The sequence below is a fragment of the Melospiza melodia genome, chromosome 4 (assembly GCF_035770615.1).
Source record: "Melospiza melodia melodia isolate bMelMel2 chromosome 4, bMelMel2.pri, whole genome shotgun sequence".
In the NCBI taxonomy this organism is placed as follows: Eukaryota; Metazoa; Chordata; class Aves; order Passeriformes; family Passerellidae; genus Melospiza; species Melospiza melodia.
Genome location: NC_086197.1, coordinates 64,250,521 through 64,263,958, shown reverse-complemented (window position 1 = coordinate 64,263,958; position 13,438 = coordinate 64,250,521). Strand labels below are relative to the sequence as shown.

The following is a 13,438-nucleotide window of genomic DNA, read 5'->3' as shown; positions in this document are numbered from 1 at the left end:
GGGAACGGAGCTGCGGCAGCTCCGGGGCGCCGTGGGAGGAAGGCGGGAGCCGGAGCCGCGCCCCGCTCCGCTCCGCTCAGTCCCGTTCCGCTGAGCTCCCCTCCGCTGAGCCCAGCTGCGCTGTCGCCGCCGATCGCCCCGCTGCCATGGGGTAGGAGCGGCGGAGCGGGGAACGCCGTCAGGCTGTGGCCGCCGACGGAGCGTGGAGCGGCGCCCCGTGGTGCCGGGGGGCGCGAGGGGCAGGCGCGGCGGGGCTGGAGCGGGAGGCCGGGCAGGGCAGGCGGCTGCCCCGGTGCGAGAGGCGGCGGCGGAGGCAGGCGGAGAGATGATCGCGGAGTTGTTGAGCAGCGCCCTGGGGCTCGCCCTGTACCTCAACACCCTGAGCGCCGACTTCTGCTACGATGACAGGTAGGGCGGGGACCGGCGTGGCTGGGCGGGCGGGGGTTGCTCACCTGTCGGGAGCAGAGCTTCGGCCGCCCCGCTCCTGGTGCCCGGGGCGGCGCCGGAGGGTCCCGGAGCTTTGATGGCTCTGACTCGGTCCTCTCCGGCCCCACGCAGCGGGAGGGGACCCGACGATGCAAGTTGGCATGTCCTGGGCTGGTCCCTCGCGCTCGGTGTCAGCGGGGTGCCCGGCCGTCTCCCGTCCCGTTCCCCCGCTCTGCCGGCACCGAGCGCCCGCGGGAAGTTGCTGTGCGCTGCCGGGCTGGCTGGGGCTGCCCACCTGCTCCTCTCCTGGCCGTACCTGCCCGCCGGAGCTGCGGAAAGGCGCTGTTCTTAGTCGGGGGAAATTCCGATTTGTGCCTTTTCCGGTGACTTAATCCGATCGCATTTAAAACAGATGCATAATTATAATGTATTGTTAGGGAGAACAGCACGCCTGGCTAAACTTATTAACCGTCCTGGGGTGATTCATGCTCCATTGGAATTAAACCATCCAAAAAGTGAGCCGGGATTGACTTTGACAGCGTTTCATCAGCCTCTCTCCTCTGAGGCCGGAGACCGTGTGCCCCGGGGCCGGGTGGGTGGCTGGGGGGCCCGGCCCGGCCCGGCCCGGCCCGGCTCTCCCGGCCTCGTCCCGTGCCGGCGGCGCGGCTGGAATCCTGCGGGAGCCGGCGGCTGGCCACGCGTGCGGGGCTGCCCGTGCGGGAGCGAGCGAGGAGTGCCCTGGTGGGGGTGTGAGCGGACGGTCTTACGGCACGGCTCAGGTTCACGGTGCCAGCCAACTCCCTGAGCCGCTGTCCGGCAGGGTTGGTGCCTTGGAGCCTGTGGTGCGAGAGGAGGAAACGGGAGGAAGCACGGCGAGGTGGGATGAGGGATGTGCCTGATCAGGATGATGAGTTGAACTTCCCGGTGCGCTGATGGGATGCGAAAGGGTCAGATGCGTCTTTGATTAGGCATTTGCCTTGGAAAATAACCTGCCTGTCCTGCAGTAATTAGTTACTAAACTTGGAATTTTCCTCCCTTAAGCGGTATTACAGTGCACCTGCCGCGTTTAAGATGTCACCGCTTCCAGAATACTCCCCCTTGTTTTCATGGCTTGCTACTATTAAACCTATTATACTGGAAGCAAATGCCAAGTGTTAGTCCTGGTATAGGTCTCTGGCTGGGAACAGAGTTGGCTGCAGAATGTGGCAATTCAGGCTTCAGCCCTCCAGGTCATTTACATGTACTTGAAGCCGTGTGAGCAATTAAGTGGTTTTAGGTTTCTGTGAGTCTTCCAATTTTCTAAGTGATTTTTCTTAAGCCTATTTGAAAGTTTTGACGCTTCATTCATAAACAATAAAAGAGAAAAGTCTGCTGTTTCCCTGAAATGTGAGGTCTTGAGTTGGATCAATAGGAAGTAGTGAATATTTTTGATACAGCGACGCTATTTTAAACCTGCTTATTATAGTTAAGAACTGCAGGAGCTGTGGAATATTTACATAACCCTTCATAACATATATTGCAATGTTTGGGCAAAACCTGGATTGTTTAAGCACAAGCCTAAAAGCCTGTCCTGCAGGCCAGTTCAAATGGACTAGGCATGGAAAGCAGTATGAAGTACTTTCTGGGGCTGTCGATGTGGAGGTCAGGGTTACTCTTGATCTTGCCTGAGTGTGCTTTAATACAGTTAGAAAAAAGTGGTATTTGAGTGTCATCTCTGAAAGTGTGGAAAAGATAATCACACACAGATTTTGCTAGTACTAATCTCACACTGTTTGAAAGATATTCTAAAAGATTGCTGTGTTAATGTGTTTGCCTCCTAACTAAATAAAGTACTTCTCATCATTGTAGCTAAGATTTAGGCATTGAATAGAGTGCTGTGAAAGCCAGTTAATGGCATATCTGTATGTGAGGTCATCTAATTAGGATGTTTTTCAATTGCAGCACAGGAAGGGACAAGGCAGAAAGGGCTGTTTCGTGCTAGTAATTGTTGAACTAGAAAGGGTTATCTATTCAAAGAGGCAGGCTCAGACCCAGAGTATTCTTTTAAGTGTAATCACAGAATCTTGCTGCCCCGCAGGAGCTGGCTTGAAATGTAACAGTAGAAAAGGAGGTCGATGCTGGAGCTGCAGGACACATGCAGGAGATGGATCATGCTACTAACTTGAACTGAACCAAGATTGTGCATTTAAGCTAGGAACCAGCAATGTCTTGTTTCAGGAGGGCAGCATATTGCCATGGTTTTTATTCTACTTCCTTTGCTATTATATTGAAATTACATCAACTGTTCTCTTTTTAATATAGTGATCAAACTTACTACATAAAGGGTGTCTGTAATTGCTTTCTGTATTTTTTTTATGTAGGTTGGGCAAGATTAAGTGGCATCATAAAACTTCTTATAGCAAAATCAATTTTCCAATGGTAAGATGTAATATTTTAGCAGCAGCACGGCACCAAACTAAAGACTCTATGGACAGTGATATAACAAACTTGCTTGTAGTCTGGGCTTTGACTCTGTACCAAAGGATTCAATATTTTGTTTCTCACCCTTTATCCACTTAAACTGAGATAGCATGAATTTTAAGCCTGAGGAAGTTGAGTGAGCAAATGTACATGTTCTTACCTTTTGTCATTAATCTGCTTAACTCGTTTCTTTCGGGCTATGCAGATATATTGCACATTGTCAGTGCAATCCCAATATTTTTGAGCAGTTGATTTACTGATTGCCTTGAATGAAAGTGTCGCTTGTCAGTTTCTAGTCAGTTTCTAAACACAAAGACCAGTTGTTGGATGTTTTTGTGGGTTTTTTTTTGTTTGTTTTTTTGTTCTGTAGATGTAGACCTAGAAAACACAAGCTTTTGCCACCCTTGTCCCTGCCACTGTGATTCTTACAGCAAGCTGTGATATTTCCTAGTTATGTGTGTGGATTATTACTTAGGTGAAACTCTACTTGTTCAGCTAGAGCTAGAAGCAAATAGATATATTTTCCCCCTCTTTTTACTTATTTATTTTAAGCTGAATGTGGTATGTAGAAACCCAAAACAAGAGATGAATGAAGAAGAGGGGGGGAAATACTTGATGCTACTGTAGCTCACATTGCTTGTTAATAAAGGTTTATTTATTGTTAAGCAAAATCATCTTGAAACTGGTAACAGGGTAGAGAGGAATGCGATTTCCATTCCTGCAGATGTGTTGAAGATATTGCTTCTTGCACCAAGTTAAATCCAGTTTCTTGCCAGATTAAAGGCTGCGGGGGGCTAATCTCTGCACACACAGTTTGTGTTTCATGTCAGTGTCTCCCTCTTACAGGAGGGAGGCCCATTGCTACAATTAGGCTTGCCCATAGGCATGACCATTTTTGCCTGGCATTTAAGCCCCACCAGCCCACCTGGCAGTTTGACCTGCGGGTGCCTTACACGGAGGCTGTCATCCTTCATGTGGCCTGTGCTGACTGAGACAGGTCACTGCCAGTGCATGGCTGGGGAGGGGAAGATTTAGTGCTCTGTGCATCCGAGGTCATGCATTGTTACAGTAAACGTGGCAGAAGCAGCTCATCTGTTGAGGTGGTCCTTTCTTCTAAATCTCAGAAGAAAGGCATATTTTAGGGGGAGTATGGTAGGAAGCTTTAACCTTGAGTGATGTATTGTCTCAGTGACATATTGTCAAAATCAGTGTTCTGGAAAATGAGTACAGATTTGTCTCTGTCTGTGTAGGGCTCTTCCATGAAATTTGGTAGCACAGACCAACTTTCTCTAGCTTACACTGCATTTTATTTAGCAGGCCTGAATGGGGCAGCCTTGCTGATCGTAGAAAATATCCATCAGCCCTGTTTCAAAGTCACTGGGCTATATTCCAGACTGTGTTGCAAAAATCCTGTTAAATGTTTTCACCCTGTAGTGTCAGACTTGCATCATTTTAAAACAGACTGAGCTCATACACATTTGACAGTACCTCTGTTGGGTCTGCCACATGAGATTTAATCTAGCAAGTGACCCAAATACGTGCACTAGAAGAACAAGTGTAAGTGCACTGGGGAAAATTACTCGCCATCTGTCTCCTTGTTGTGTGTGTATATTTGATTATTAATTTACATTTGCGATTTTTATGGCCCTTTTTTGTTGTCTTCTCAATTTCTCAGCTCTGAGTGCACCTCTCCAGTAGCTTTTAGTAGCTCCAGTTTACAGGTAGCTGCAATCTTCTGAATTCTGGGAGTGAGGTTTGTGATGGGGAGACAGGGGCTTGTGTGCTTTCTCTGTAGTGTTTTCCCTTTGTCCCCTCTGTTCCATCTTCTGCATGCTAATTTCAAACCACCATAAAGATAATTTTTATATGAAACAGGAGCTTTAACATATTCATAGAGAAGTAAAGATAACTTGGAGAAGATGCTTGAGTAACTTAGGCTGTGTAGTAAAGGTTTGTAGTTGAGTTTGTGTTGTAGCTGAGTATTAAGCAAGTGAACTGATAACTGATTGTCTAATGGGATGAACCCGGCACAATAATATTCTATTAATACTAATTCTTTTTTAAATGTTGAGCATAACCTAAATATGTATTTGACTTTTGATTTAAAAACGATTTCTGCATAAAAAATTGTGTTGAATGAAACACTTTGATCCAAATGTGAAATCTTAGTTTCATCCAAAATACCAGTGGGTGGTTTGTTTTGGTTTTTGTTTTTTTCCATTTGAGTTGTTGTAGTATAGAGATTAGAGAAAGCAAAAAGGAAATTATGTCCCCACTGGCTTTATTTTAAGATTCTTGTTGCATATGTAACACTAACATAAAGCATGTCACTTCTGGTAGCTAGTTCAGAGATAAATTCATGCCTGTTAGCAGACGGAGAGTCTCCCTGAGTCGCTGACGGGATGCGCCTCATCTGCAGGAAGTTCTTCCAGCACACAATGGAGTTACAAATTCAAGTGTTCAACTTTCTCCAACATCTCCCATATGTATTCCAGCTGCACTTCTGAATCCTTAAAGTTTGCCAGAGCGAAAGTCGCTGAAAGGCTCAGAAGTATCTCATCTCAATTTGTTAACCATCTGATAGCTGCAAGAGTGATGAATTAGAGCTCCTTTGCTTCCCTCATCTGGAAGTTTGCCCTTCCCTTGTTGTTTGCTGCTAGGTTCGTTTCTTTCTTTTATTCTTTTTTTCTGTGAAGTTGACTGAATCAGACTGTGCTGTTTGTTTATGTAGTTTCTTTCTTCAGCTGAAATATTTGATGCTGAAACCGATGCAAGACTGCTGGCAACCTGTGGTGAGAGTTGCTCCAAAAAAAAAAGCTGGAGAAACAGACTAAATCTGAAGGCAGAGATGCTTAGTGTTATTGTTACTTATGTAGAAGTGAATCTCTTCTTTCAGCCAGTGTTTTATATTTGATTAAAAAAAATACATATTTCTGGATATTTTATAGTTTTTACTCAGATTTTGGGATAACTGTCTGCTTTTTGGAAAAAAGCCTTTTGTAAATGCCCATTTCCTTCTCTGTTCTTTTGACCCTAATTGTTGTCTGAAATGATTGTTTGAAAGGTGGAAGCATTTTATTTGGAGACCTGAACCTTATGCTAAAAGTTTTAAGATAAATTTTGAAATTTCTCCTGATTGTGGAAGCCTATTGTTTGCCTTATGCCTTGGCAACCTTTGACTCCTTCTGGTTTTCTCCTTGGGGTGACTGATGGTATAAACTCTCCTTATGATCCTTTTGAGTGGGAGCTTGTTCTGTGGGCAGGTTAAACCAGGATGGCAGTAGGATTTCATTTCACATCTGCTAGATCAGGTGCTTATCCTGTCTCGGGATGGTCATCCAGAGTTGTGTTATTTTTTTGTACAGGCAGTCCCTCCCTAGTAGGACGGTGTCAATTTTGCAATTTCTTTCCCAGATTCACTCTCTGCAGAGCTCCATGCTAAACCATTTTTCCCAAAGGCTAGCCTGTTGGTGAATGAAACTTGAAGAGTCAGAGGAAAGTGTTTCTTTGGAATGGCATCCTAAATATCACTTAACATGTCAACACTGCTGCTGACTCTGTTACTTTAGGACAATTGAAATATTTTGTGAACCTGTGAACGGCTTATGACAGACATCTCCAAAGGCAGCAACGCGCACTTGGCTCTGTCTTCAGAGGATGCTTCAGGCTAGCACAGCGTTGCTGCTGTTTGTGTATGGCAGCTGATTGTGAAACAAAGAAACAAGCTGGATCACTGGGGCAGCAGCCAAGGATCGAGTAATCTCTCAATTTCTGTTTTACTTCAAGGAAAAAGCAAATTGGTAAATCAAACTATTTGAAGCCAATAAAATTTTGTCACCCAGCCTCTGTAACTGGGGAAGGTTCCTTGATGATGCTTCACCGACCATTCCTGGCCTCGTTAAGCTTGCCTTGTTAAGCTTCGAGAGGGAGAAAAAGTAAAAGTGGCTTCCTTGAATACTAATCCTTGTATTTCCTAGGACACTCTGAATTACTCTGTTAGCCTTCATTGTCCTAGTGGCTTTGTGAGGAAATTTTTCAAGAATAGTGGCAGGTTTCAGTTGGAGGTAAATAGTAGTTGTTTACTGTCTTCATGTCCCTTATTTCCTTTATCTCTTCATCTTTTAAATTACTTTTTGTTTTATTGGAAATATTGTGCTTTCAGCATAAGATTTTTTGTCTTTTATATATTATTCTGATTTTTGTCCAGTAGTTTATTCAAGTGGCCCATATCAATGCTTAAAAAACTGTTTAGAGTCAATGTGATCTGTAAAAACACTTTGGGTATATATACTATCATTATATTAAATAGCAGAATTCTGTTGTATGTTAAAATTTGAGACCCTGCCTTTTATGGCATCTTTCTTCCAACAGAGCTAGACAGGTTTGCTATTAGCCTGCCACAAAGGCTCCTTAATATATTCACGGGGGTCACTGTTGACTGCCTCAGATCATTTCCTTCTGTCCAGGATTTAAGCACATTGGCCTCAGCAGCATTCCCTGTCCCAGCTGGCCCAGCAAGCCAGAGACTGACAGATGATTGAATGGGGATTTTCTGTATGATTGTACAAACCATTGCTTCTAGATGACTGGACTGATCTGTGGAATCGTTTATTATTCACCAACTTGTCAGTAGACCCCAGAAGCCCTGCCCTGACCTCTGACCTGGGTTTCAAGGGAGGACACGTTTTTCTGAATTTAACATCCTGTGTCCAGGATGGGTGTTTCTGAATTTACTGTTACCCTAGGCTATTTTGCTAATGAGAGGATTGTATGATTTTTAGCTCCTACATGCTTCAGTTGGCTAGGCCAATTCTCATTCAGGGGAACAGCGCAGTAATTGGTAGCAGAGCTATTGCTGTGAAGTCCCTGCCAGTGCCTGTGTGCTATTTTCATGCAGCTTGGTAATTTGCATACTTAAATCCTAAAAAAGACTTGAACTCTTGAAACAGGGTCACTATTCAGTGACCAAAATTGTCATGGAAACAAACCCACTCAACAGCAGCCAATGCCCTTCCTAGGTTTCTGTGCAGTCTTCTCACCTCTATGGCTTTTTACATATAGCAGTTAATAATTGGAAGCTGGGCCCAGGAACCAGACTCCAGTGTGCCACTTCCACATCATTGCTGTTGAATCACCTGCACTCAGTGCTTAAGTGGGAAATCAGTCTGAACACTCTCAAATGCCTAACTAAAAGATATTCCACAAGTGTTTATCGGCAGCCCTAACTTAGAGATAGCATTTCATTTCTGTACGCAGTGTTTCCAATTGCTTGGCTGCCTGCTCGAAGTGTAACTTGAGTTAACTGCTTGTCTAAGATTTTTCTCTCCCTCTGATACAAGGGAATGTATCTCAAAGTGGTATGGCTCTCTGCGAATCAGGTATTTTTATTTAGGAGGTGGTGTGTTTGGCTAAGTGTGTGGGTTTCCAGTGTCATGATGTATCAGGAGCATCCAGCCTCCAATTTCTATGCAGGAATATTTCTCAGTTGATGCTTTTTAAAATAGCTTTTATGTCTCAGCGGCTATTGAAGTTGGAGATGGCTGTTTACTTTGATACTAAAAAAGCCAGCATGGAGTTCCAGTGTATGAGTAAAGTATTCAGAAATACTCTTCCACTGAAAATAGTTTCCTAAATTTGATGTTTGAAGCAGTTTTAAGGTGATGTAATTACTTAGTGGGGGGAAGAGGAAAAACCTCTGAGTCACTGGATGTTGTCCATTATAAAGATCTTTAAGAGTTAAGGAAAATAAAAACCTGTCTGTAGATAGGGGTCAGCCAAGCCCTTTATTGTGGAACATCACAGTTAAAACCAAGCCCTGAAATCCAGCCAACCAGCACAAAACTGTATGCATTTATTATGCTCAAAGAGCCCCTTGATATGTCTTCATCCAGATTCCAATAGGAGATGAAAGAGTTCAGGAGGAAACCAGCTTGTGTGTAGAAAAGATTGCTGTGTGCTGAAGTTACCTCTAGAAGGCAGGCAGGGGAGGTCTGTCCCAGTGTCATTTCAATTGTAAATATTCAGTGTGTGGCTGGTTTTGGAGCCATGGATGTTGTGGTAATTCCTGTGCCTGCATTTTACCCCAGAATGTTTCCCAGAGGTAGCGTGCTTAAGGTTCAACCTGCTCCAAGTGAGGTTGTGAGTGGTTGAGTATTAATACCTATACATGTAATAGGGTTTTAGTAGACACTTTGCATTGAAACGTGCTATTAATTAAATTATAACCAACATCTTGGAGGCAAACTGGGAAGAACTGGAATTCTTAATCTGGGATCCAGGATAATTCGATTTTTTTTTAATTTTTTTTTTTTTTGTAAGCGATTGATTTGTTTCAGTCCGTCACATGAAATCTTGAAGTGGGAATAATTTCAAAAGTCTGCCACTTCTATGACTTTGGTTTCTCCAAGTCTTTTGTGTGCATATATAATTTAATATTGTTTTCAGTGGTGGGCCTTTGAAAAGACATGGGAGGTTCTTGCTGCCCAATGTGCAAAGGAGCACATTAAATAGTACACTTAAAAATCTTCCTTTTGAAGCACACAATGCCTGTGCCTTTATAGTTTGTTTAGTAGTTTTTCCTCTGCAGATTGATCCTGTTGGTATTTTTAGTCTTTGTGATATTGTAGCACTTTGGAAACATTGGAATCTTCTTGGTTTCATTTCACAGCCTGTCAGCTTTCCTGGGTCAGAATCAGTTATGCTTGGCTGGCTCCTTTGTTGGAGGGGACTTGTACTGGGCTGCTTTGAGAAGAGGATTAGATCCAGTTGGAAATTCAGATGAGATGCCTTTAGTCAATTCTGGCCATTAGAGTAACTTTCCTAAGTTTCCTGTCTCCAAATATCAATGTGGATTTCTCTTACTGAAGTAGGAGCCCATATTGTGTCGGGTGTGACTCTGTGGTTGGAACTTGCAGCTGTTGTTCTGTAGGTTATGAACCTTCTGTGCTATACTCTTTTTTTCATGCTTCATATGCTTTTTAAAAATAGTTTTTTTTTTCTTTTCAATAAAGAAAAATTGAAGGAACACTGTGACTTGTTTTATCCTTTCATTTCCAACAGTTATGTGACACTGAAGGTGCTGTCATACCTTCTCTTGTATTTGATACTGTATTTATTTGATATTAATACTTAGTAGTAGCAACAATGTTGATAGTTCTAATATTTTAATAAGAAAATGAAGAAATTAGACTGACATATGAGGCAGGATCTTAACAAGCCTTATTTTATGTGTTTTATATCAGCACTCTAGGCCTCACTAAAATGATAAGAATATTTATATCCTGGATTAAGCCTCTCTGTATTGGCCCTCTATCTGACCTTTTTGGTGCCAGTATTTAGTTGGTGAATCATCCTGGGCAACTCTCTGAAATAATTTCTGGTTTGGAAGTTTAGTTTGTGAGTCTCTAGCAAGGTTGCTCCCATTCTGCTATCCTCTCTTTGGCTTTCCAGGCCTCCTTCCAGCTCTCATGCCAAAAAGAAGCATGGTACACCTCCTGGGAAGATACTTCTTGGTATGGTATGCTTCTGTCTATGTATTTCCTTAGTGCAAAATCTTGAATTATAACAAGAATTTCTTTGTAATAAATTCCATGAATTTTCAGTGTATGTGTTTCATTTTCTTCAAACAGTTTCAATTGTACTTGAGGAAACTTTTAAAGGTCATTTTGTCTGTGGGGGCGGTTTTGTTTTGAGTTTTTTTTAAGAAAAAAAAGAGTGTTGCTCTGGCAAAATTAACATTAGTCGCAGAAGAAAGGTTTCCTTTTTTTAACCAATTATTTATAATTAAACTTCTGATGTCTTACATTTTTACAATTAAAGGAGAAGAAAACTTAGGTTTTTAAAATCACTTTGATCTGAATTAAGGTTCCAGTGCCAAAAAAAGAATTTAAATGCTGCATGGCTGTATAAATAAAGCCTGCTGAAAGAAAATGTACTAAGCAAAATGAAAAAATTTAATCAAATGGCATTTTTGTGTCTAGCGGCTCTTGTTTTGTAGCACAGTACTTTGTAGCTTCTTTGTAACACCAGTGTACTTGAATAAATTTTCTATTTTTGTGAAAAGATGTAGTTATATGTTCTATTCCATTTCACAGTACATTACTCATCTCTTGCATGTAAATCACTTGGCTTGTTAAAAATGTTAGTATTTCTCTTTAGTAAACATCACGCTTCTGGAGAGTCCTCAAAATATACTTTTATCCAGAAGATGAAAGACTTAACAACGGGGAAAGGCCACAAAGAAAATGGTTCCTCACGTTGTTGGACTCATGGTAAAAAGGACAAAGCCAAGCTGGATCACCTGGAATTCTGTCTGTGCTGCTGTTTGCTGCCAGGCACATTCCTGCTCTGCCTGGCTGTTGAAAGCAGCTCCTGCTGTGGAGATGGTTGTGGTGATGTGGCTGATGGAGTATGGCTGGCAGGTGAAGCGTCAGAGGAGTGCCTGCTGCACCCAAGTGAGCCTGGGGCTGTGTGCCAGGATGGGCCCTGAGTGATGCTACAAGTCACAAATCTCTCACTGCTTGGCTCCTTCCCTTCCTGTTCCTGCTCACTGTCATGCAAACCTGTGGCAGCTGAAGCCACATCTTTGACTGTCTGTTGTGCTGGATGGTTCCAGCCTTCATAAGGGGTCTGGCAATTTGAAATGATGGCTTGGGCTTTAAGAAAATAACTTGTTCTATATGATTTCCCTTTCACCAAGAACTATGAGGTGTCTAGATGCTGTTTAGCCAGAGCAGTTTTGGTTTCTCTGGAGTGTGCTTTGCTGTAGCACTGTACTTGCTTTAATTAAAAGACAAGAGGAGTTGTGGAGAGTCTCCTCCTCTAGAGGTAATTAAAACCACCTGAACACAACCATGTGCAATCTGCTCCAGGTGAACCTGCTTTATTTGAATGGATTGTGGCGGGTCTTGGACTAGATGACCTCTGGAGGTCCCTCCTAAAAGTTGCAATTCTGTGAAAGTCTCACTAAAGCAGTTTTGTTTAATGTTGAATGGGTACGTTTGTATGTGTTCTGAGTGGAACCTGGGATTACCCTGATGGAGTTGAGTAACTGGAGTTTCATGCCTGATTAATACAGGGTTAAAGCAAAAGGAAGGATTGAATGTCCAGTGAGCAAGGAAGCTAGTTGGTCTTCTGGAATTTAGAGCCTGCATGTAGCACATGACAAAAGAAAATAGCTTATGAATGAAAAAGGTGATGTTTATATGTTAACATCAGTAAACCTGTAAGAATTTTCAGGAAACTCTTCTCCTCTAGGGGACAGTCAGCTCTTCCGTTTTTTTTTTCCTAAATGTTCTGTTTCAATCAATATGAGCAATCCTGTCCGAGAACATTGAGGGCCACCTCATTTAGGGTCTGGGCAAGTGTGTGGTGAGGTGAGGAAAGAACCCCACAAAAAAGAAAGGCCTTAAGGAATATTGACTTTCACCTATTTGTGTGGCATATACCTAGTCTGCTAGCTTGCCATACTAATAATGAGCGATATTTGGTATTTTACTCTTGAAAAATGATGAAAATACGAAAGGTATCTGAATATTTCTTTAGTGTTTTGTCCATATATCGCTAAGATAAGTGTTAACCCTATTGTAATTCTGAGCTGTTGGCTTGATGTGTACAGAAATAAACGAGTTTTGCAGGAAAAAAGGTTTGCTCATCTTTGCAGGTCTGGATCTTGGTGCTGCTTGACAACAGTGTTAGAGAAGAAGGCTTCTCAAAGCAGGAAATTTGGGATAGTATAGATCTGCAGGTACCATGGTGATAAGTACCACACGTGTCTTGAAAAGCTTGGATGCAGTAACTTGGAGCAAGGTACCACCCTGTTAGGCACAGTTGGTGGTATTTCAGTCTATCAATTTGGTTCTGTGCTTGGCTTGTTCTGAACATGTTGCAGACTGAAATTTGTAGATTTTGTTGTTCTCTGTGTTGTAGCTTACTATAGGCAGGAGGTTTCAGTTTGTGTTGATGCTATGCTTGCTAAACGTTAATGATGTGAAAAAGCACAGGAGTTTATTTTACAGCAAAAAGATTTAAACCTCAGTTTCTTACTACTGAATCCTAATCTTAGGGTATTCTTTTCTGAAAAAGTAAAATGACTCCAAAGCACAAAAATAAAGAACTAAGACACAGGTAAATGTAAGTATGGGGAAGATTACCAGATTCCAGAGTAAAGAGTTATTTTATTAATTGTGCCTCAGTCTATCTGTAAGTATTTCTGTAAGGAAAAAATCTAAGTGATGCAGGTGAGAATTTTCAGAGATGAGAGTGATTAAAATAATTTATCAAATTTTTTTCCTGCTTGTCTAGTGGAACTGAAACAATTCTGCTTCAAAATACAGATTGCACTGGATCTTAGTGTGGTCAAGGGTTTAAGGACAGCTGTTCTTTGTGTGGCACAGTGGGAGTGATGGCTGAAGGTTTTTGCTTGAACGGGGCAGTGAGAGCACTTTATTTTGCATACTTCTTTCAAGATAAGAAATCATGGGGAAACATCTGCATGTAGAGTATGGAAATGTACAGTGTTGTGCTTTATAAAATGTACAGTGTTGTGCTTTAT

At 42.5% G+C, this 13,438-nt stretch overlaps 1 protein-coding gene across 1 annotated transcript in view; it reads left to right on the top strand.

Moving 5' to 3' along the window:
• Nucleotides 1–267: 267 nt before the first annotated feature.
• TMTC2 (transmembrane O-mannosyltransferase targeting cadherins 2) overlaps nt 268–13,438 on the top strand; it is a 235,952-nt gene continuing 222,781 nt past the window's right edge. The window contains exon 1 of the mRNA XM_063154949.1: nt 268–408. Within this exon, the coding sequence (XP_063011019.1) occupies nt 326–408 (83 nt within the window). The 5' untranslated portion in view covers nt 268–325. The remainder of the gene's footprint in view (nt 409–13,438) is intronic.